The sequence below is a fragment of the Cimex lectularius genome, unplaced genomic scaffold (assembly GCF_000648675.2).
Source record: "Cimex lectularius strain Harlan isolate CLEC.00 unplaced genomic scaffold, Clec_2.1 scaffold14, whole genome shotgun sequence".
Taxonomy (NCBI): Eukaryota; Metazoa; Arthropoda; class Insecta; order Hemiptera; family Cimicidae; genus Cimex; species Cimex lectularius.
In genome coordinates this window covers 2,451,547-2,476,027 of record NW_019392637.1, presented here as the reverse complement: position 1 = coordinate 2,476,027, position 24,481 = coordinate 2,451,547, and the positions used below count along the sequence as shown (strand labels likewise).

General features: G+C 36.8%; 2 protein-coding genes across 3 annotated transcripts; one reads left to right on the top strand and one right to left on the bottom strand.

Annotated features, from left to right (window-relative positions):
• Positions 1-6,393: 6,393 nt before the first annotated feature.
• LOC106671937 (sterol regulatory element-binding protein cleavage-activating protein) lies at positions 6,394-17,774 on the bottom strand. Of its 2 annotated transcripts, none has more exons than XM_014402934.2 (19): positions 17,576-17,774; positions 13,737-13,872; positions 13,429-13,671; positions 13,055-13,366; positions 12,804-12,999; positions 12,433-12,747; positions 10,043-10,272; positions 9,852-9,984; positions 9,666-9,788; positions 9,161-9,610; positions 8,933-9,093; positions 8,777-8,878; positions 8,538-8,700; positions 8,325-8,474; positions 8,117-8,258; positions 7,059-7,391; positions 6,859-7,004; positions 6,739-6,801; positions 6,394-6,679 (listed from the first exon to the last, which is right to left on the bottom strand). In XM_014402934.2, exons 2-19 carry the CDS (start codon positions 13,859-13,861, stop codon positions 6,500-6,502), a joined length of 3,567 nt encoding a protein of 1,188 aa, XP_014258420.1. In that variant the 5' UTR covers positions 13,862-13,872; positions 17,576-17,774; the 3' UTR covers positions 6,394-6,499. The 2 variants fall into 2 exon arrangements, with proteins under 2 accessions (XP_014258420.1, XP_014258419.1); XM_014402933.2 differs by having other exon boundaries at positions 8,538-8,706; positions 17,576-17,772.
• A 2,023-nt stretch (positions 17,775-19,797) lies between these two features.
• On the top strand, positions 19,798-23,885 carry LOC106671892 (THAP domain-containing protein 2-like). The gene is made up of 4 exons (XM_014402854.2): positions 19,798-19,966; positions 20,021-20,198; positions 23,314-23,442; positions 23,503-23,885. Exons 1-4 carry the CDS (start codon positions 19,899-19,901, stop codon positions 23,785-23,787), a joined length of 660 nt encoding a protein of 219 aa, XP_014258340.2. The 5' UTR covers positions 19,798-19,898; the 3' UTR covers positions 23,788-23,885.
• Positions 23,886-24,481: the final 596 nt, after the last annotated feature.

The following is a 24,481-nucleotide window of genomic DNA, read 5'->3' as shown; positions in this document are numbered from 1 at the left end:
TCACAATCCTGCCCTCCCGTTACACTTCTCTCGATATTTCACCCGTTCCGTGACCTCTCTTGAGTTGGTGTAACTACCCATCCGAGCTCATGCTTTTCATATCAAACTCCACTTCGTTGCTCCTGTTACTTTTCTTATCAATCACCACGCACTCGTTTCTATAACTTTACTACTGAGATTTTGTTAATGTTCTCATGAAATCATTCACCTTATCACCTGCTATTTGTCATCCAAGCTGAGCTGATTCAGATATGAATCCTTCCGAGATCTGTTACTTTACCATTAATTTTCTCATGAGACCCATCACCTGAGCTCCTGTTACTTTTCTTATAAAACTCCACTTCTTTGCGTTACTTTTTTAAAAAAAACCTCTATCGTGCTCCTATTACTTTTCTTATGAAATCAATTTCTTTTACTTCTTTGTTCCTGCTACTTTTCTGTAAAAAAATCTTTTCCGAGCTCCTCTTATTTTTCTTGTGAAACTCCACTTCTCTGCTCCTGTTACTTTCTTATAAAATTCTATTTTTTTGACTTCTTCACCCCTGTTACTTTTTTGTAAAAAATACCTCTTTCGTGCTCCTGTTACTTTTCTTATGAAACTATTTTTTTGACTTCTTTGTTCCTGCTACTTTTCTATTTTAAAAAATCTCTTCCGAGCTCCTCTTATTTTTCCTATGAAACTCCACTTGTTTGCTCCTGTTACCTTTATGTACAAAAACCTCTTTCGTGATTCTGTTACTTTTCTTATGAAACACCATTTTGATGACTTCTTTGCTCCTATTACTTTTCTAATCAAACACCACTCACTTGTTTCGATAACTTTTCTCCTGAGCTTCTGTCAATTTTCTCCTGAAACCTGCGCACCAGTTACTTGTCACCAAAGCTCCTGTGTTCTTCCGAGATCCTGTTACTTTTCTGAAAAAGGTCCCACTCTTGAATTTCTGTTACTTTTCTTACGAAACTCCACTTCTTTGACTTGTTTGCTTCTGTTACTTTTCTGTAAAAAAACCTCTTTCGTGCTCCTGTTACTTTTCTTATGAAACTCAATTTCTTTGACTTCTTTGTTCCTGCTCTTTTCTATAAAAAAAATCTCTTCCGAGCTCCTGTTACTTTTTTTTATGAAACTCCACTTCTTTGACTTTTTTGCTTCTGTTACTTTTCTGTAAAAAAACTCTTCCGAGCTCCTGTTACTTTTTTTTATGAAACTCCACTTCTTTGACTTTTTTGCTTCTGTTACTTTTCTGTAAAAAAAAACCTCTTTTGAGCTCCTGTTACTTTTTTCAAAAAATCCCTCTCCTCAGCTCCTGTTATTTTTCTTATGAAACTCCACGTCTTTGACTTATTTGCTCATGTTACTTTTCTGAAGAAAAAAAAACCTCGTCTGAGCTCCTGTTCCTTTTCTTATGAAACTCCACTTCTTTGACTTTTTTGCTTCTGTTACTTTTCTTTAAAAAAACCTCTTCCGAGCTCCTGTTACTTTTCTGTAAAAAAAACCTTTTTTGAGCTCCTGTTACTTTCTTCAAAAAAATCCCTCTCCTGAGCTCCTGTTATTTTTCTTATGAAACTCCACGTCTTTGACTTATTTGCTCATGTTACTTTTCTGTAAAAAAAAACCTCCTCCGAGCTCCTGTTACTTTTTTTATGAAACTCCACTTCTTTGACTTTTTTCTTCTGTTACTTTTCTGTAAAAAAAACCTCTTCCGACCTCCTGTTATTTTTCTTATGAAACTTCACTTCTTTGACTTTTTTGCTTCTGTTACTTTTCTGTAAAAAAACCTCTTCCGAGCTCCTGTACTTTTCTGTTAAAAAAAAAAACCTCTTCCGAGCTCCTGTTACTTTTCTTATGAAACTCCACTTCTTTGACATGATTGCTCATTACTACGTGTTACTTTAATGTAAAAAAATCTTACGAGCTCCTGTTAATTTTCACTAGAAACCTCTCACCAAGCTCCTGCAGCCTGACGTCGAAGCTTTTTCCTTCCATTTTGACTAAAACATTTTCCTCGTGTAACAAATCTTTTCCCTTGCGACTCTCTCTTAAGCTCCTGATAATGCCCTCATCAAACTCCTCTTCTATTCTCACAAAACCACACTACATTGCTGGACACTTCCTTTCTCCCTCGAACCTCTGTTTCTTCTTCAGTCACTTCAAGAATTCACCTCACGTTCACCTAAGTCCATGATTAGATGTCCATCCGAGCTCCTGTCACATTTCAGATTCCACTCTATCCCCGAGCTCTTGGGACATCTCTCCTCCAACTCTGGCCTTTATTATTGTAATATTAAAAGTAGGAAAACTTGTACTTTGTTTGTGTTTTTTGTTTCTTTTTCTTTTCCTCCTTGAAAATCCCTCTTTTGAGCCATTGTGAGTACGTCGTCCTTTCTTCGAGACGTCTAGGTGTTGTATTCCTCAAACGCGGGGCGCTCCTGAGTCGGACGTGTCCCAATAAAAGGCCGTCCTGCCAGTTTTAAGTGTCGGGTTTAAGTAGGGCTGTCGAGTGAAGGGCCGCCAAGTGCACCGAACCGCCCTGAATGACGGTTCAAGCGAACCGTGATCTATCTGTCTCGGCCATCTAGACGACAAAGAGACGTCCTCTTCATCCTCGTTCGGATAAAAACCGAAACATGTACAACGGAACTTATTCGGAAAAAAATATGTTAAGTCAAGTTAAAGGCGAAAAAGCGTCAATCCTTCCTCATCCTTTGGAAGGCTCTCTTTAAAAAAATCTATCCCGAGCTCCTCCCTGACGTTTACTAATGGACTCTCATTATAATTTCCGGGTGTGGCACGTTTTGTGGACGGCCCTTCATTTTTGGACGGGCCACTTGGAAAGACGGTCCGGACTGAATGGAGATAGTCATCTGTAAACCGAGGAGTCTTATTAATAATTGATGCCATACCCCTTTCTCCGTTATAACGTAGGTTTTGCATTTTTCCTTTTGTATGTTATATTTAAACCCCCCGCAACACGATGTATGCTGGTAGGGAAAAAAACCATAACCGTTTTTACAAACGTAGATCGCCTTTTGGATAAAACGTCGGGATAATGGAATCGCGGAATGTGGGGGGGAAAGTGCGGCCCCCGAGATTAAAAGTCTCCTAGGGGTTGGGGGGCGGTTTAAACAAGGATCAGATAGCCTGATGACTGGGGGACGGGGGAGGAAGGATTTAATTTCCTGTCGGGGGCCCTGCTCATCAGGGCTCCAAGGGGCGAAAAAGGCCCCACGGACGCTGTTATCAGGAGGAAACGACGAGGATGTCAAAAACCTGCCGATACGCCTCTTTCGGCCTCTAACGGTCTGATAATTAGGGGTAATTTCAAGATTCACCCCCTGAAAACTCAAATGAACTGTTTTTTATTTTTTAAAAACGACGGTATTTCAGCCAGACAAGAATCGTTTGGAACATTTCATTTTTGTTGCACCACAACGCTGTCCTCTTTTAAATGGACCGTTGATGCACATTTTTGAAAAACTAAACAGACACAGTGAACGACGAGAAAATAAGGAGCAGGAGTTCAAGTGGTCCGGGTGAGTAGTTTCTTCTGAAAAGAACAGGAGCCAAAGAGCCTTATCGTGTGAAAAATAATGGACAAGTTGTCAACAGTCATGTGTGAGGTTACATGAAAAAAGTAACAGGAGCTCAGAAGAAAAGTAGTCCTAGACTAAGGTCAGAGGAAAGAGTCGAAAGTTTGCCTGAAGAAAGTAACAGGAATTCTGAGAGGAGCTTGGAAGAAAAATACAGGAGCTCAGATGAGGTATTAGAAAAGTAACAGGAGAAAAGAAATAAAAAATGTGAAGTTTCATAAAAAGTTACAGGAGCGTGGTTTTTCACAAAAGTAACAGTTGCTTAAAAGTATTCATGCAAGAGCTTCGACGACAACTAGGAAGTGCTCAGGTGAGGGGGTTTCTAGAGAAAAATAACAAGAGCCAAATAAGTGGATTTTCAATAGAAGGTAACAGGAGAATGAATTGATAGAAAACCTTGGACGACCAGTAGCAGGAGCTCGGAGAGAGGCTTCTTGAGAAAAAGTAACAGGAGCTCGGATTAGTTTTTTTTTAAAGAAAAGTAGCAGGAGCACGAAAGTTTTTTTAAGTAACAGGAGCAAAGAAGTGGAATTTCACAAGAAAAATGAGAGGAGCTCGGACGAGATTTTTTTACAGAAAAGTAGCACGAACAAAGAAGTCAAAGAAATGGAGTTTCGTAAGAAAAGTAACAGGAGCTCAAGAGAGGGATTTTTTGAGAAAAGTAACAACAGCTTAAGAGGTTTATAACAGAAAAGAAACCGGAGCTCGGAAAAATTGACACAGGACCTCAGGTGAGTGATTTCATGAGAAAAGTAACAGAAACAAAGAAGTCACAGAAGTGGAATTTCATAAGAATTCATGGAACTCAAGAGTGAGACCGCCGTATTTCAATAAAGTAACAGGATCTTGGAAGAATTAATACTGGAGCTTGGAGTAGCAGGAAAATGTTTCAGTCAAAGTAGAAGGGAAAAGCTTCAATGTTAGGCAGCAGGAGCTCAGTGGGAGATTTCTTGAGAAAAGTAACAGGACCTCTGAAGAGGTTTTTTTTATATTAAAGTAATATGAGCAAAGAAGTGAAAGTGGAGTTTCATAAGACTAGGAACAGGAGGTCAGGAGAGGGTTTTTTGAGAAGTAACAGGATCTCAGAAGAATTGATACAGGGACTGATAATTGGATGACACGTAACAGGTGGTCAGGTGAATGATTTAATGATAAAATTAACAGAAATTCAGGAGAAAAGTTATAGAAAGAAGTGAGTGGTGTTTGATTTAAAAAAAAGTAACAGGAGTAACGAAGTGGATAAAAAGCAAACATTCGGATGTAACATCGGCTCAAGAAAGATCATAGAAGCAAACGGGTAAAATTTCGAAAAAAATGTAACAGGAGGGAAGATTATTGCAGAAGCTCAGGTTTCTTGAGATAAGTAACAGGAAGAATCGAACAAAGAGGAGTTTCTTGAGGAGACAAGTAACAGGAGCTAGGAAGTACTGAGACAGGAGATTGGATGACAATTAACAGGAGCTAAGGGAAAATAATACCTATAGCTTCTGATAGACAATAATTGCAAGGTCCAAATTGCAATATTTTTGGAATGAGCCTTCTCGCCTCTGGTCAAAATAAGATAAAATTACTCAATCCGATTTGTATAGCCAAGTCCTTCTTTTTTCTTTACTAACTCAGATTTTTCCATCGTCAGTTTTGATATGAAAAGTGTGGGGAGGAAAGAAAAAAAACAGTAGGGAGGGAAAAAGCAGCCCGGGGCCATAGATCACAAGAAGGCACTATCTCTCAGGGAAAAATAACGGCCCACCCCCGCACCCTACCATCCCCCTGCCATTGCGAAGGGCAATCCTTTAGGGCCGCGAAGCGTAATCTGCCGGCAATAAATCCTCCCCCTTTCTCCCCTAAAGAAAAAAACGAATATATATAATAAAAAAAAGGAGCAAAAAAATGGAAAAATCCCATCGGTCTGTGGAAGATACCGACGGAAAATGGAATCACGCTTGTTAGGAAAAAAATTTGTTTGTGATATAAAAGTTTAAAAAAACACTGAACAATTTAACCCGAGTGTTGATTATAATCAAATCAAAGAAAAGAGAAAACTGAATCTGCTTACTCAACACTTTGAAATCCCATCCTGTTCACCAGGACGAGGCAGAATGTTCATTTTTCAACCACTGTCATATGATCCAGGTTGATTATATGCTAATCAGTTTTATAAAGCCTTATGACAAGGTTAGACCTAGGATGATCTGCTCCCATGTGGTGTTCAACGCCTTGGTACCAATACTGTTCTGTAACCATGCTCCGCATCAGAACTTCAAAAGGTTAAAAACAACTGTAAACGTTTAGTATGAAAGAACAATATGAAGGAATCAGCCTAAAAAGGACTTAGGATATTAGCTAATGGTTTCTTCCCTCCAAGAGCCACTCCTAAAGGATGTCAGGTCCTAGGCATATAATAAATATTAATAAATAATAATAAAAAAAATTGTAACGGTTTATTTTTGTAATATTAGCATAGCCTGTACAAAAATACTATTTTTGTCAATTTTTTTAAATTCATCTTTTAAGTCTGTATTTTTGCTTAATAAAAACAATATATATACATACGTAGTTTTTCCACACCAGTCATAAGGAACTGTGGGCTAAAACATTTTATTTTAAACTTTTAAGTTTAAACTAGGCGAAACTTAAAAAATAAATAATATAACCAGGATGGTGAGAAAAAAATCTTTAATTAATTTTTGGTCTGGCAAAATTTGTACTAGGGTTTTTTTTTAAATTTTATTTGGAACTTTTTTTAAAAATAAATAATAAATTAGTGCTTTATTTATTCTTTTTGGTAAAGCTTTAAAAAGAAAATTAAGGGAAAGAAAAACAACAGTGCTAAGAGAAGAAAAGTCGACATTTTTTTTTTGTTTTTTTGTTATGGGGGGTTATAAATTGAGCAATCGTCATGTCCGGCCCGTCAGTCAGTCTTATCCCTTACAAGAGGGAACCGCACGATGCGGAGGGAATGGCCGTAATCACAGGCGACCGAATCGCGCAGAGGTAGTATCGTGTTGACGTACACGTACGGGTCTGTGTGGCCAAGTTTGACCAGTCGTACTGGCTCGCCCGTCCTTACGTCCCATATAACTAAAGAACCCTGGAGGGGAAAAAACTTATTAACAAAACTTCAAACAGAAGGCGATTTTAAATACAGACCTGTTTAGAAGTGATGAGTAAATTATGCGTCAGCATCGCCATGCTTGTGCAGTAAGCTTGAGTCTGAGAGAAAAAAATTGATTAATTGATGAAGGCGTGAAGAAAAAAAAAATACCATACCAATTGGACTGTGTTGAGAAGGTGTCCTTGGAATCGATCCCAAACACAGAGTTTCTCGTCGAATCCCAGGCTTAGGACATAGCTTGAAGAGTATGTCATGGCAGTTACGGGGCCGTCATGAGCATCCAGTGAGTACACGCAGGCTCCTACGAAAAAACCTCTGAATTAGTTAACCTTGAAAAAATACAAACAAAAATTACCGGTCAGTAGGTCCCAGACGCAGACCATGCCGTCTTGGCTGCCTGACCCAGCAGTCATCGGGTTGATGCTGTCAATGAAGAGCGACGTTATCGGCCCACAATGCGCATGCAGTGTGAAGACAAGGAACTCATCATGCAGGCTGAACACCTTGAGCGTGTGATCCCGGCTGCCGGTCAGTATACGGCCCGCTTCAACCTCGAGAACAGTAATCGGCTGTTGATGGGCACGGACGCTACGGCTACGATGGATCATGAGCTCGCCACTGCCAGGGAGGCTTTCAAAACCATACGCCTCAAGGCCGCCACTGCTCTGCGCTCTAATGTGGCCTCCAGCTGAAATTTAAAAAAATATACATATATAAAAATTAATCGCTCATACATATAACAAATAACACAAATTTGCAACAAACAGGACACATAACATTATAAGAAGCGAGCACATGAATTTCATCAGATTATAATGATCTTGGTACCATTTTAAATGTCTCAGCATAGAGGCTAAAGATCAATCGTCATAGACAGAAAAAAATAGAATCTTATTATCATATAACGTATCTAATTAATACAATTCTGCATATTATTTTTTTTTATCCTAGAAGAAAAATGAAATGATATAAAAACTTTGGAATACATGCACAACAAAGGCAGAAAAGTTTATTTTAAAAAAAATTTTTAAATCTAAACTTTATTGTATTTACAAAATTACAATATAACAAATAAACTATAAAGAATACTAAAGGTTACTGAGTCGTCTATGTACTTATGTACATCCTGGTGTTTGCATTTTGTCGTGAGGTTACTGAGAACAGTTTACAATCTACGGAACGATACAGGTATTTATCTTTTCACCATTAGGTTACCGAATTGTTTATGTATTGATGGACATCCAGACGTTTGACTTTTGCCATGAAGTTACTAAGCAGAGTTTATGGTTTTGAAACTCAATCTTTTTGTTAATGGAAAATGTTATGTTTCAAAATCAATATTTTGGGTTATTTGATGACTTGATTTGAATTTTTAAAAAATTCAAAAAGTTAAATATTAAGTAAAATAAATACCTCTTCTATAGGTCTGATTCGGAACAGAACACCAGTCTATGGTAAAGAGCTCCAGGCCACCATTGAGCCTCGCAACTACGCACCTCGTACTCACCATCTTGAGACAAGTCACTCCGATGTTGCAATTATCATCGAATATGCCCTGTAAAAAATTATTTTAAAAAGTACGATTTTTTCTCGTCTGTCTAGTATGGGTAAAGCGTTTTACTTTGAGTTTGCCTGTAGTCGCCTCCCAGAATTCGAGGCGTCCTGAGCTCGTGCCGAGTACGATGAGATTATCAGCCGAGCTCATCGACCAAATGTTGGGACAGTTTTCAAACAGGCCTTCTTCATTTTCCTCTTCCCATTCAAGATCGGTCTTTGAAAATATTTTTTTTTTTTTTAAGTACAGTACGGAAGATTTTTAGATCAGTTAGAGTACCTCCTGCTCGTAGAGTAGTCGTACAGTTGGGCCGTAGTCAAAACCCTGCTCGGAATAGTCCTGTGGCACCCTCTGACCACTGTTCTTTGTAAAGTTGAAGTTGATCGCCTTGCTCAGGTCTGGCAAACGGCGCGGCACCTCCTGATCCGATGTAAAGCGGCGCCTAGCCCTTATTAATTGATTATTATTTTATTGATTATTATTAATTGATTTTTTTAATAAAAAAATAAAATGTCCACCTTTGTTCTTGTAATGGCGTTGGTGAATGGGATTTATACTCGCATCGCGGGCTGCTCCCCTCAGAGCTCAAATTTTCTAATTCATTCTTTGGCGAGAAATAACTAAAATAAAATTTATTTAATTATTTATTCATTTTATTTAATTATTTATTTTACCTTTTACGGTTGATGTGAGAGAGCCGTTCACCAGATGATATGTCCCAGACGTTGACGTCTCCACTTAGGTAAGAACAGGCAACGGTGCTTCCGTCAGATGTGAGCCATTCAACGCACTGACCCTGGCCTTCCAGGACAAGTGGTACAGCTTGAAGGACCACCTTATTTTATGGTAATTAGTTTTTCTATTTTTTTTTTTTTAATTGATTTAATTTTTTTTTTTAATACCTGAGCAGTTGTGTCAGGCTGGTTGGCCTGGTTGTTCGTCCACGCCGACCTCCATTGTGCGTAATTCCTCGAGCAAATACAGTGGTAGAGAGCCAAAGAGGCATATGACATTACGAGAATCGATATGACGCATAAGGCCGTGACGAGCAAGACCTCGAGCGGTGACGTAGGGAGGAAAGGGGTTTCGAAGTCACGCGCTTGAGAGCCAGCGTCAACATCCTCGGTCGGGTCGAGTGCCTGGGCGAGCGAGTGCCATTTGAACGGCTTCATCAATGGCTCCCTTGAATTCCTAAGTGCTGTGGCCCGCACCGGAGGTATGAGACAGCCGAGGCGGACTGGAGGCAAGGAGGCGAGACGGCACGCCGAGCTCGAATTGTACACAGTTGTCAGATAGCACCATTTAACAAGCGGGAGCACAGCGGCATCGCCATAATTCTGCAGGACCTGGTTCTACAGACAAAAAATTTTTTTATAAGAATCAAAAAAAATATTTTTTTAATCTTACGTCAAAATTATCAGGATGAAGTTTCAAATGTGATTTTTCGAGTATTGCCTGTTCTCCTTCCTTGCCCAAAGGGCTTTTATACTTGTGTGGAATCTGCTGCGCAGGAACACTTCGCATACCATTCTAAAATAATCAAAAAATATATAAAAACAATATTTAAAAAAAATTAATTTCAAAAAATAAAACCTCAGGGCTTGATGGAACAAGATGTTGCAGTATGCCAGCTGAATAGACAAAACCACCGATCCAGGCGACCATTACCAACATGAAAGCACGCTGGACTATCCTTGTCCTGCCCCAGAACAGCATTAGCCGGAGTCTAACAACAAAAAAATAAATATAAAAAATTTATCAACTAAAAAAATCCTTCGCCGCACCTTTTGGGCACTCGGTCGTTCTCATCCGCCCTGCAGTCTATCCTTGGCACGGACCTCGTCCTTGTTATAGATCTATGCTGCTGAGGAGTCACATAGTCGCGAAGGCGTGGCATCATACCGTCGGATGCCTCTTCCATGCCGCGCATGTCGAGCGAAAGAACCGTCGAAAAAAAGCACATCTGGAGGAAGAAATCGCAGAGTAGGCCGACCATAGCAAATATGCAAAATTCCTGGAGAGAAAAAAAAACTGTTATTATGACTTAAGTGCAGTTGATAACTTCATAGCTAAAATGTAACAGAGCTCGGAAAATTTTTAACAAGGTGAAAGCCAAAAACTGCACAATATCTTCAGTAACCTGATGGCGTTTTTAAAATAAATAGAAAGTAACCATTCATAAAACTATAAACTGTAATTAGTAAACTAATGACAGAAAGAAAAATCAGGAACAGTCCATCCAACCATAAACCGTGCTCAGTAACCTAATGAAAGGAAACAAAACTACAGTAACCTTCCATCAAACCGTAATTTGATGTAATCTGTAACATCATGACAAAAGCAGCCTTTAATCAAACCATAAACACTGCCCAATTACCTCATGGCAAAGCCAAACATCATAACTTTTTTTTATGAAACCATGAGCTGGGCTTGGTAACCAGATACGGCAACAAAAAGTCATTAGTCACTCATCAAGCTTGCTACACATCTTCTAACCTAACCACATAAAATGAAATTCATGGCCTTATGATTAACTTTAAGATATTCTTAAGGTGGCCATTCATGATCACTCCAAATAGAACCGCGCCAAGCCGTACAGCTCCATTTGGAGTGCCTGAAATTTGAGGGGGCATTCACGACCGCTCCTCAGCCAGTCACTCCGAACGTCAACCAGTGAATTACCTTCTCAAAATGGATGACGATTTCTTGTGCTACTCTTCTGTTTATTTACATATTAAAAGCAAAACATCGAAGAGGAAATGGTGTAAGAAGTGGCTCCTGAACAGAAGAGTAATACCCACATCAATTTGATGAAAGATCTTTCCCTTGAACCCGCTGATTGGAGGAACTATTTAAGGATGGATGAAACGTCTTATTTATTCATTATATTTAGTATTCTATTGACAAAAATTACTTCTTTCAATTATTTAATCTTTTATGTAAGGTTTTGGTTGAAATGAAAAAGCTAGTGCCACGAGCGGGATCTGAATCCATGGCCTTTGGATAAATACGCCGCTGCTCTACCACTTGAGCTATCGTGACTTCGATCCTCTCCGACATCAAAAAATGGCAAAAAGAGAGAAAATTCAAAAGGTTGTAGGTTGAGATGGAGAGTTGGTGCCCGAGTGGATCAAACTATCGAAGTCAGGATAGCTCAAGTGGTTAGCACAGCGGCGTATTTAGCCGAATGTCGTGGATTCGAATCCCCTCGTGACACTATTTTTTCATTTCTATCAAAACCTTACAAAAAAAAAAAAAAAAAGAGTCTTATTTATATTTACTCCAGCTTGTTACCCCCTTGATTAGAAAACAAAAGTCATGAGAGAAATCATCACTACATGAAAGGTTGGCAACCACATTATGATTTCTCGCTACAGGGATGAACTACAAAGAACTTAAGTTCTCTACTATGATTTCTGATCATTGTTAGGGGTTAGGGACCGTCTCGTTGCATTTGTATCCTTTGTTTTGAAAACGTCGACCAACTGGTTGAGGATCGAATTTCTTTTATTTCTATCGTGGTAATCATTGTCCACCGTTTTCATAAACATGGTAAACTTTCATACAATTCAATCACCTCAACAATAAAATCTCGATTGGATATCATTACCAATAAAGAATAAACGTTTTTGACTTTTTGAGAATGTACGATGGAGATGTTTGCTCAGTGACAGAAAGACGAAAAAACGAGGGTTTTCCCATTCACGACCAGGCCAGCACGCCAAAATCCCCACCCTCCACACCAGGTTTTCCCATTCACAAACGCGCCATGCCGTCATCGCGCCATAGATATTTGGAGTTTGGACCGGTCAAATATTCGGCACAGCCATGCACGCCAGTTCAGTTTTGCCATTGACGGGGTTTTTGGAACGGCGTCGCTCCGTTTGGACTGCTAGGAGTGATCGTGAATGGCCACCTTAAGAACCTCTTAGTTCCGCACAAAAATATGAATTAAACTCAGTAACCTTCTAATATCGCTCATTAACCTGTTTATTATAATTTAAAATAATAGTTGAGGTGATAAACCTGTAATCTGGCTGTTTCTGATCATCCTGAACTGATTATCGTCGCTGGGTTGGTATGTCAAAAGACTAACTCAATGATAATAAGCAGATCAGGCTGATCGGTAAGGATCAAGTAAAATTTGCATGTCAGAAGAAAAAAATTGTCTTACCTGGATTGAAGGTACAAGAGTGAAGAGTCCTATTGTGAGTATTGTGAGCTCAGCGAGCAGGTTTTTAGTAATGCCCCAGCCTTCTTTGCTCAATCCCTGAGCGACTCGTATCTTTGCGTCAAGGTGGGCCTGAGTCGAGACGATCGATTTCGTCAGGACGAGAATGTTCTCAAGACCGACTACGACTACAAGGTATGGGAAAACCTCCCTGCCGCGGCTGCTCCCGGCCGGGTCCAAACCGAAAAAAAGGCAAAGGCCAATTGACATGACAAGCGAAGCCATGACGGTGAACACAGCACTCAGGGCGATCCCGACCTGAAAATATAATAATACTGAAACTGAAATTTATGAAAGTGGACAAAAAACCAAACCTTGTTCTTAACGAGTTCGATCTTCCGTACGGAAAAATACATATAGAAAAAGAGTATGGTGTAGGTGAAAAAGAGAGGTAGGAACTCATGGAAGTCGAAATCTCCCGGATGATAGATGTGTATGATGTCCCTTGTCGAGTTGTCGTTGTGTACTGGGTAGAGGTTTGCCAAGTGTCTATTCATACCATCTACAAACCTAAAATATAAAATAGTTTGAGCATTGAATTTGAAAATCAGCGCCTCGTACTTACTCTTTGTTGTAGACATTGTAGAAGATGGTTACAGCATACTGCAGTATGCGCTGGCGGCTGCGCAACGGGTACCTTTTGAACCCAGCCTCCTTCAGGTTCACGCCGAAAAGGAGCTCGGACAGGGACGACTTGCCTACTTGTACGCTGCCTTGGTTGTACACAGTTGTGACAAGGCTCACATCGTCGAAAAACTGATTTGGGTCCTGGTGCCAGAAGTTGGCTGGAGACACAATGAGGCAGTTGTATTGCGGGAGTGGAAGCGGACGCAATGGCGCTTCGACACGTGTACATACATCCAGCAAAGTAATACCACTAGGTTAAAAAAAAATTAGTCTGTCTTTAATTAATTTAAAAAAAAAAAAAAAAAAAATCACCTCGGATGTTGATAATTCTGAATGGCTTCTATAAGGCGGAAAACTTCCGCCAATGGTGCCCTTATCGCATCTGTGAGTATCATGTCCTCCGTCCAAGGCGAGACTGCACTTTTCATAATCACCTGCTGTACAAAGATGGGCGGATCGAGGAGCCATCTCGGTGCGTCCGAAGAGGAGCTGTTGGCTCTTTCGACGAACGTTTGCGGTATGTTGCTCGGAAGGGGCAAGTTTGCCAACGGTATACTTAAAAAATGCAAAAAAAGAAAAAGTGATTATCAGAGTGATTATTTATTACACGTGACAAGTACCATGTGAGTAATACGGTGATTATCGCAACGATGATGACGGGTATGGGGTGAGCGGCGCAGAGCACTCCATGGCTGTAGTATATTCCTGCGACACGCTCTGGTAAACTCTTCGATTCGGCAACCATCACATCATAGCCTTAAAAGCAAAACAAAAACCAGATTGACATAAATTATTTAACTTAATTAAAGTGTTTTTATATGTGAATCTAGCCTGCAGTAACTGGTGCTATTTTTATAAGGTTACTGAGTTTTTACATTCACAAAATAGTTTTGCTAGTAGTTCCTAGGTATTTTTTAATGAGGTTACTGATTTTTATATGAAATTTTACCATTTCAGGTACACAGAAATTTTTTGATTGTTGATAATAGAATATTGGCAAATTTTTAACCTATTTTCAATGAGCTTTTGGTTTATGTTAGAAAATTTTCCCATACTTTTTTAAAATTAATTTATTTTATTTTTTTATGTTTTTAATGAGGTTACAGAATTAATTTATTTTCTTGGAAATTTTAGTACTTTTAGACCAAATAGGAAATTTTTCTGGAACTAGTTTTGTCAAAATCTTTCTCTCTCTTTTTTACTTTTTTTTTTGTCAAGTTTTCATGGGTTTTTTCTCTCATGAGGTTGTGAAGTTAGATTTTTTTCTAATGAAGTTATGAAATTAGATTTTTTAAAAGAAAATTTCAATCTTTTCAGGTTCACAGAAAAATTGGTTATTTTTAGTAGTATTGTCAATCAAATTTTCAACCAGATTTTTTAAATGAGATTAATGACAGGTTTTTGTGACGTTATTGAGTTAGATTTTACTTCTTTCACATTCAGAAAACACTTATTTCATTTTGTCAAAGTTTTATTTTGTAAATGAGTTTTTTTTTAATGGTGTTACTGAATTTGTTTTTGTAGTTTTTATTTAATAGGAAAACTGACTACTTTTAGGTTCACAGAAAAATTTACTGCTTTTAGAATTCTGTCAATTAAATTGTCATCCTGTTTTATTTTAACTGGTTCAGGTTTTATGATGTTACGTGTTCTAATTTGGAAAAAAATAGGAAAATTTACTATTTTCAGGTTCACAGAAAACGCTGCTGTTTTATCCATCAATTTTTTTTATGATTGTAGGAAGTAGGATTGTGGTATTCTCCAAGCTTCCCAGCCACTTAGCTTATCATATTTCCCCTAGGTCTCTTTCCTGAGGATGGCGGGCAGTATCGCCCATTGGCCTTCTTGTTTTCTCCCAGATCAGTTCAACTGACTCAATCTTTTTGTTTGTTTTTTTTTTTGTTTTATGCACCTTCCATCATAAAAGCCCATCTAGTTAGATGTTTTCAGCTTGTTTTATTAGCTCACATGAGTAACTTTAAAAAATTAATTAATTAAATAAACTTAATTTAAAGAAGTATATATCGCTGGGAAATTTCATAAAATCATGACTGGCGATCTGCAAATTGTATTACTATATTTTTTTTCTTTAATGAGGTTACTGATTTATTTTTCTGTGATAATTGAGTGTTTTTTTTTCTTGAGAATGTTTTACTACCTCCAGGTCTATAGGACTTTTTTTTAATGAGGTTACTGAGTTGTTTTATAGTTTTTGTGAAGGTTTTTTTAGGTAGACATGGGAATCGATAACGACCAAATTCAAAAACCTTCCTTCAGAAATATCTTAAAAACTGAAAAATGTAAAATAAAAAAAATCATGTACATTCCATGCAAACTAACATCTTTCAAGTTTTACTTTTTTTACTTTGTTATTCTATTTTTTCTCGTAACCCTGACTTTTTATAAAGCTTTAACCTGGGTTCTTCTGAGGATGACAGGGCAGTTTGCCCATTAAGATTTTACTGCCTTCATATCCAAGGAAACTTTTCTTTCGATTAGTTTTGTCAGTTTTAATCCTAATTTTTTTCCTCCTATAATGAGGTTATTAATTTATTTTTAAAGTGGTTACAGTGAGTTTTTGCTGTAGTTTGTCTTTGATGAGGTTACTGATTTATTTTTCTGAGTTAATTGAGTTAGTTTTTTTTTAGGAATGTTTTAATATTTTCAGGTCCATAAAAAAATTTTCTGTGATATTTTTTTATGAGGTTACTGAGTTCTTTTTTGTTTGTTTTTTTGTAGTTTTTATGAGGTGTTTTTAGGCAGATCAGGGTGATCGATAATGACCAAATTCCAAACATGTTCCTTCAAAAATATCTTAAAAACAAAAAAAATGTAAATTCGTTTTAAAAAATCAAGTACATTCCATGAAAACCAAAATCCTTCAAGTTAGACTTTTCTTACTTTTGTTATTCTATTTTAAAAAGTCAGGGTTGCGAGAAAAAATAGAATAACAAAAGTAAAAAAAGTAAAACTTGAAAGATGTTAGTTTGCATGGAATGTACATGATTTTTTTATTTTACATTTTTTCAGTTTTTAAGATATTTCTGAAGGAAGGTTTTTGAATTTGGTCATTATCGATTCCCATAGTCTACCTAAAAAAACCTTCACAAAAACTACAAAAACAACTCAGTAACCTCATTTAAAAAAAAAATGTAAATTTGTTTCAAAAAAATCATGTACATTCCATGAAAACCAAAATCCTTCAAGTTAGACTTTCTTGTAACCTTGACTTTCTTTATAAAGCTTTCAACCTGTGACCTTCTGAGGATGACAGGCAGTATTCCCATTAAGATTTTACTGCCTTTATATCCAAGGAAACATTTCTTTCGATTAGTTTTGTCAAAGTTTTAATCCTAATTTTTTTCCTCCTATAATGAGGTTATTAATTTATTTTTAATGTGGTTACTGTGAGTTTTTGCAATATTTTTCCCCTGATGAGGTTACTGATTTATTTTTCTGAGGAATGTTTTACTACTTTTAGGTATATAAGAAATTTTGCTATAATTTTTTAATGAGGTTACTGTTTTTGTTTTTTTTAAGTTTTTATGAAGTGTTTTTAGGCAGATCAAGGTGGTGATTGATAACGACCAAATTCCAAACACGTTCCTTCAAAAATATCTTAAAAATCAAAAAAAAGTAAATTCGTTTTATTTACTCATTTTTATTTAATTTTATTTTCAAAAATCATGTACATTCCATGAAAACCAAAATCCTTCAAGTTAGACTTTTTTTACTTTTGTTATTCTATTTTTTCTTGTAACCTTGACTTTCTTTATAAAGCTTACAACCTGGGTTCTTCTGAGGATGACGGGCAGTATTGCCCATCAAGATTTTACTGCTTTCATATCCAGAGGAACATTTCTTTTAATTAGTTTTGTCAAAGTTTTAATCCTATTTTTTTTTCTTCTTATAATGAGGTTATTAATTTATTTTTAGTGTGGTTACTGTGAGTTTTTGCTATAGTTTTTCTTTGATGAGATTACTGATTTATTTTTCTGAGTTAATTGAGTTAGTTTTTTTTAGGAATGTTTTAATATTTTCATGTCTATAAAAAATTTTGCTGTGATATTTTTTATGAGGTTACTGAGTTCTTTTTTGTTTGTTTTTTTGAGTTTTTATGAGGTGTTTTTAGGCAGATCAGGTCGATCGATAACGACCAAATTCCGAAATCTTTCTTTCAAGAATATCTTAAAAGAACGTAAAAATTAAAATCATTTTTTAGAAAAATCACGCACGATCCACCAAAATCCTTCAAGTTTGGCTTTTTTTACTTTTGTTATTTTATTTATTGTTGTTGTAACCAAGTCTTTGTTTATCAAGCTTTCAATCTCGGTTCTTCTGAGGCTGACGGGCAGTACTGCCCATCGACCTTCTTGTTTTCACCTCGGGTTTTATTTGAAGCGAGACCCGACGGACCGCAGGGCATACTCTAACGGCCCCCGGGCGTGGCGGTACTCACCGTCGACAAGTCATGACTCTTCAAAACCCCGGGCGTCTACGAGATCCGCCGCGATGTACAGGGTGTCGCTGAATCTTCGACGGACATCTGCACTCTGCTACTGGAAGGCGAAATATTGTGAAACGAACCTACTGCGAAGTACTGATGCCTTTCTGCAGGAGGAGTCTACTGGAGGGCAGGTTCCGATGCCATGAGCCTCGTCTCGTGACACATGGTTGACACAAGTCTTTCTAGACATTTTAAAATATCTACGGTCTCAGCAGGTCCTTTTAAAAAACTAAACCAAAAATAGAAATTTTTTTACATTATTACATTTTTATTTATGTTCCATCACGTGTTCGCCGCGAGATGGCGCTTTCTCGGCGGCAAAATTGTCCGAAATTAGAAAACCGAGGAGGAACTACCTAAAGCGGCAAAGTTGGCCAGTAACCTTACAGTAACCTGACACAATTTCGCCGGTCGCCTATCAAAAGCGTAGAATTTTGCCGGCTAACCTTACACAAAATTCGTAATGGGAGTTGTTCATTATAAAAAAAACAAAAAAAACGGCAAAATAAAATTATCTGTTTCTTGTTAAACTTTTCAAAAAAAAACCAAGGGGGTGAAAAAAACTACTTTGAAAAGTCTAGTTCCCCTGCTCCCACACAAAAAATATTTGATCAGAAAAAAACCCGTGTAATCCTGAGTTTGTCAGATCAACTCCAACTTTCACAATAAAAAACCAAGAAGTGAGACCTATTTTTACTTCTCATCTTGAAAAGTCCAGAAAAGTCCAAAATTTCGTGCTTTCCAACAAAAAATATATACAACCAGGAAAAATCCAAGAAATAAAAACAAAGGATGATAGATTTTTTTGACAACTTTACAACTTAAAAAGTTTATTTTCTCCCTGTTAAAAAAAATTGTTAAAAAAGCAACAACTACAAATTCTTCAATTTGTCAGACACCTAAACGTTCATAATAAAAATCTAGAGGATAAAACCTTTTTTTTAACTTCTCAACTTGGAAAGTCTAAAGAATCCCTGTTAACAATACAAAAAAAAATTGCCTTTAAACAGTGACAACTTAATTATAATTTCTCACCTTGAAAAAGCCTAGTCTCCCTTTCTCCATTATAAACTATTTAGGCCAGGAAAAAAGTAATCTTAAACTCGTCTGACCAATTTGAAGATTCACAATAAAAAATGAAGTGGTGAAAGCTTTCTTTTGCAACTTCTCACCTTGAAAAGTCTAAAGACAACCAGGATCCAACCAAAAATATATTCAGGTCTGACAAAATCAAGGAAATCTTGAGAACTTTCACAATAAAAACAACCAAGAAATCAGAGCTTTTTTTACAACTTCTCACCTTGAAAAGTCTAAAGCTCCCTGTATTGAACAAAAAATATATTTTGGCCAAGTAAATACCAAGAAATCCAGAGCTCATTAGTCCAAGTTGAACTTTCACAATAAAAAAACAAAGGATGGGAGCTTTTTTTACTTCTCACCTTCTAAAGTCATAAGATTTAAAAAAAAAATTTATGCTAGAAAAATCCAAGAAATCTTTAGCTCTTAAGACCGAGGTGAACTTTCGCATTGAAAACCAAAGGTAGAAAGTTTTTTTTTTATTTCTCACCTTCTGAAGGCTTAAGACCCTTAAATAAAATAATATATAATACATAACTACAATGCTATAATAACTAACAATAAGTTGAACTTTCGCAATAAAATCCAAAGATAGGGAGCTTTTTTACGCCTTTTCATTTTGAAGTCTAGTTGGTACAAATAAAAAAATGAAAAAATTAAAATCTATTTTTTTCGGCTTTAAAACCCAAAGCAATGATGGGCTCCTTTGACCAACTTTCTCAAATAATAAAAAAAAGGAGAATTTTTTACCAGAGCTTTTTCCCCAACTCTCATCTTGACAAGTCTAAAAGTCTAATTGCCTTGGCTCATACAGAAAAAAGAAAAAAAAAAAAATATATATATATATATATATATATATACATATTTCACAGAACAACCCAAACAATCTTCCACTTGTCAGACAATTCTAAACTATCTCAGTAAAAAAAGGAGGAAAGCTTTTTTTTACATCTTCTCACCTTGAATTGTCTTGTGATTTCCAGGTAAGAATAAAAAAACAAACATTTTTTTTAAATTTAATTCTGTCCCTCTGATTCATACCCTTTTTTCCCACGATCAACGTCATGATTCCATGAGCCCAAGGTCGTCGATCGGGATCATTTATAACAGCCGCGTAACCTCCCATGATCGTCCCGCGATCATTGATCATTTTGACAAACGGGCTGGCCCTGGCAGAACAGACGGCCGAGACGAAGAGATGACCAAGTGCAGCGTCCTGGGCTGCGCCAACGACTGGAAGAAGACCTCGGGCATCAGTTTCCACAAGTGAGATGATTGATCCTACGAAGTCAATTCATTAACTTTTTTTATTTTGGACAGGTTCCCAAAGAAAAAGGAGCTGAGGAAGATCTGGCTTCGCAGGCTGAGGCTGCCCAAAAATTTCTTCCCATCTCAGTCGTCTGTCATCTGCTCCGACCACTTCGAAGAGAAGGACATTGAATCGACGATGACGAGGATCTGCCTTGTACCGGACGCAGTGCCGATCGACTGCAAGGATGTAAATATTATTGAAATGTGCCATTTGTTAATTGTTATCGACAGAAGTTGAGATTTTTTGCTTTTTCACACTAGATTTTTTTTATTGTTTTTTATTTGCCAGGGAAAATTTTCAAGGTGAGATGTCATAAAAAAAGTTCTCATCATTTGGCTTTTTTATAGTCAATGTGCAAGCTGATCTGACAGGTCCAAGGATTTCTTGGGGTTTTTTCTGTCAAAAATATTTTTTATTTTTAGTAGGAACAAGCCGGCATTAGATTTTCCAATGCGAGAATTTGTTAAAAAATGGTCTAATGGTTTTTGATTGTAAAAGTTCACCATGGTCTAACGAATTCTGGTTTTCTTGGTATTCTCCTGGCCTAAATCTTTCTTTTTGGAGGAGCCAACGCGAATTGACTTCCCAAGATGAGAAGTTGGGAAAAAACAACTATCCTCAGTTGGATGTTCATTATTATTTGTGAAAGTTGGTCAAAGGAGGTCAATATTGCTAGATTTTTAATACAGGGAAAAATGTACTTTTTTCTTTTTAATTTGTACAAGAGAAACTAGCTGCCAAGTTGTAAAAAAAGCTCTGCACATCTGGCTTTTATTGTAAATGTTCAACTTGATCTAATGAGCTCTGGATTTCTTGGATTTTGTCTGGCCTAAATACAGTTTTTTATTCGTACCAGGAAATTTTTATTTCCATGGTGAGAAGTTGTCAAAAAAAGTTTTCTATGGTTTTTCATTCTAAAAGTTCTAACGAATTCTTGTTTTTTAATTTGTACCAGAGAAACTAGCTGTCAAGTTGAGAAGGTGTAAAAAAATGTTGGACCTCTGGCTTTTATTGTACATGTTCAACTTGATCTAATGAGCTCTGGATTTCTTGGTATTTTCCTGGCCTAAATCTTTCTTTTTGGAGGAGCCAAGGCAACTTGACTTGCCAAGATGAGAAGTTGGAAAAAAAGAACTATCCTCCTTTGGATTTTCATTATTATTTGTGAAAGTTGGTCAAAGGAGGTCAATATTGCTAGATTTTTAATACAGGGAAAAATGTACTTTTTTCTTTTTAATTTGTACCAGAGAAACTAGCTGCCAAGTTGAGAAGGTGTAACAAAAAGCTCTGCACCTCTGGCTTTTATTGTAAATGTTCAACTTGATCTAATGAGCTCTGGATTTCTTGGATTTTGTCTGGCCTAAATACAGTTTTTTATTTGTACCAGGAAATTTTTATTGCCATGGCGAGAAGTTGTTAAAAAAAGTTTTCTATTGGTTTTTTATTGTAAAAGTTTACCATGGTTAACGAATTCTGGTTTTCTTGGTATTTTCCTGGCCTAAATCTTTTTTTTTTGGAGGAGCCAAGGCGACTTGACTTGCCAAGACGAGAAGTTGGAAAAAAACAACTATCCTCCTTTGGATTTTCATTATTATTTGTGAAAGTTGGTCAAAGGAGGTCAATATTGCTAGATTTAAAAAAAAGGGAAAATGTACTTTTTTCTTTTTAATTTGTACAAGAGAAACTAGCTGGAGAAGTTGTTACAAAAAGTTTTCTATGGTTTTTTTATTGTAAAAGTTCACCTGGTCTAATGAGTTCTGAATTTGTTCCAATTTTCCTTGCCTAAATCTTTCTTTTTGGAGGAGCCAAGGTAACTTGACTTCTCAAGATGAGAAGTTGGAAAAAAAGTCTCGTATCTCCTCCTTTGGATTTTTTACTATTTGCGAAAGTTTAGGTTTGTCTGACAAGTTGATGATTTCTTGGGATTTTTCAGGACTAAATATTTTGTTATATTAACTTTAGACATTTTAAGGTGAAAAGGTATAAAAACGCCTCTCCACCTTTGAATTTTTTCATTGAATTGATTTTATTTGATTTTTTTATGAAAGTTCAACTCCGTCTGGCAAGTTGAAGATGTCTTGAGTTTTTCATGCCTTAATATTTTTTTAGTTGGAACCATGGAGACTTTAGACTTTTTGGAGTGAAAAGATATAAGAAACTCTCCTCCTTTGGATTTTTATTGTGAAAAGTTAAGTTTGTTTAACAAGCTCATTTAAAAAAAAAAAAAAAAATCTCGTGCCATTAACTTTTTTTCATCTCAACCTTATTGTCATTAAAAAAAGTTTTTGAAGGGAAAAAGCTTATACCCATCTGATTTTTGGTTTCTAGCCAGGAAAGCTTTAGTCATTTCAAGATTTGAATTTATTTAAAAAGCTCTCGTCCTTTATTTATTTTTGAGGGAGTATTTAGGTTTGCCTGACAAATTGACGATTTGTCTTTTAATAATGTTTTGTTTCTGTTGGAACTAGGGTGACTAGAATGTTCAAAGTTATATATTGTAAAAACATCTTTTGTCTTTGATTTTTTATTGTGAAAGTTCAAATCAGTCTGAAGATTTTAGGGATTTTTTTTCTGGCATAAATATATTTTTTGTTGGAAACAGGGAAACTTTAGACTTGTCAAGATGTAATATAGTAAAAAAAGCTCTCCCTCCTTTGGATGGAACATGTGAAAAAAGCTTTCAACCCTTTTTTTTCATGCTAGAACATCGTCTCGCATAAAAATAAACAAATACTAAAAAATAAATAAATACTATCCATCATGTACAATTTTTGTTTGGTCAGATAAAAGTTTTTCTCTCTTTTTTTTGCTCTCTCTCTTTAATTTCTCTATATCACCGGTCGCCTCGGTTGTTCAGAGGTAGCATGTTGCTCTCGACGAGCCCCTGGAGCAGAACGCGTAGCATGTCATCACCTGGCTTGTCCTCAAGGTAGCCAGAGTCAAATGCGTCCTCCTGTTCTGTGTCGATGTCCTCCCACTCATCCTCGTCCTCTTGCCCCATCTGCTTTGCACTCATTGACTCTTTGAGCTTGTTGATAATGTAGTCAAGGCTGTTCTTCCTTGCGAACTTCTCGTCCTCCTCCTCCTTCAACGACTTGATGAACTTGTATAGGATGTAGCACCACATCTCCTCCTTCTTCGTCAACAAGTGTTTCCTTCTTAGGGGCATAGTAGCGATCACGCACAAAAAAAATTGATTTTTTAAAATTTTTCAAATCTTGATCATGAAACTTGAAACCTGTATTTTAAACATGTGTTTTTCTTCTTTAAAAAAAAAAAAAAATTTACTGCTGATATTCAGGACCGAGAATCAGAAAACTCATTAAATTCGACTAGCTCGGAAGGTGAGGATATTATAAAAGAGCTCGCCCATTCGAAAGAGAAAGGGGCCAAGATCAACGAGGCGAACCCAACCTGCATATTTGTTGGGGTAAAATACAAGCATAATAAATATTAATCATACAAAAAATAATAATCTACCAAAATTTAGAACCAGAAAGACCAGCCGGCTGAACAGAATAGCACCAAGAACTCGTCCTACCTCCTCGTTACTGTACCATGCGGGAAGAGCCTCAAGGATGAGACACCGCTCAAGAGGAAGCTCCGGCTCGAGATCATATACAACAGGGAGATTGTACAGATCAAGAGCAGGATAATAAAGAACCTTTACAAGCAGAACACTAAATTGCGGGAACGCATCGCCAAGATCAAGTGCATACTCAAAGAAATCGAGAAGAAACAGTTCAACGACGGCGGCATATGTTTTGCTGAGTGAATGAAAATTTTAGCATTAATTTTTATATTATTGGTGGGGAAAAAAACCACTGTGACTTGTTCCTTTGTGAAATAAAATTGGTTCATTAACTCATAAAATGCTGTCTGCCCCAACCTCTCTTAAAATAATTGGTCAAGACCAAGAAAAGAAATATTACAAAATTTTTGATAGAAAAATGATAAAACTGATATTTTTAATTATGATTTATTGTATAAAAAGTTGATAAAATTTTGCTTTATGAGTTTACTGATTACACTTTGTGGCGGGCTGAAGGTAAATTTTGGTGCTGTTATGAGGTTACTGATTACACATTGTGGAGGGCTGAAGGTAAATTTTGGTGCTGTTATGAGGTTACTGATTACACATTGTGGAGGGCTGAAGGTAAATTTTGGTGCTGTTATGAGGTTACTGATTACACATTGTGGAGGGCTGAAGGTAAATTTTGGTGCTGTTATGAGGTTACTGATTACACATTGTGGAGGGCTGAAGGTAAATTTTGGTGCTGTTATGAGGTTACTGATTACACATTGTGGAGGGCTGAAGGTAAATTTTGGTGCTGTTATGAGGTTACTGATTACACATTGTGGAGGGCTGAAGGTAAATTTTGGTGCTGTTATGAGGTTACTGATTACACATTGTGGAGGGCTGAAGGTAAATTTTGGTGCTGTTATGAGGGTACTGATTACATATTGTG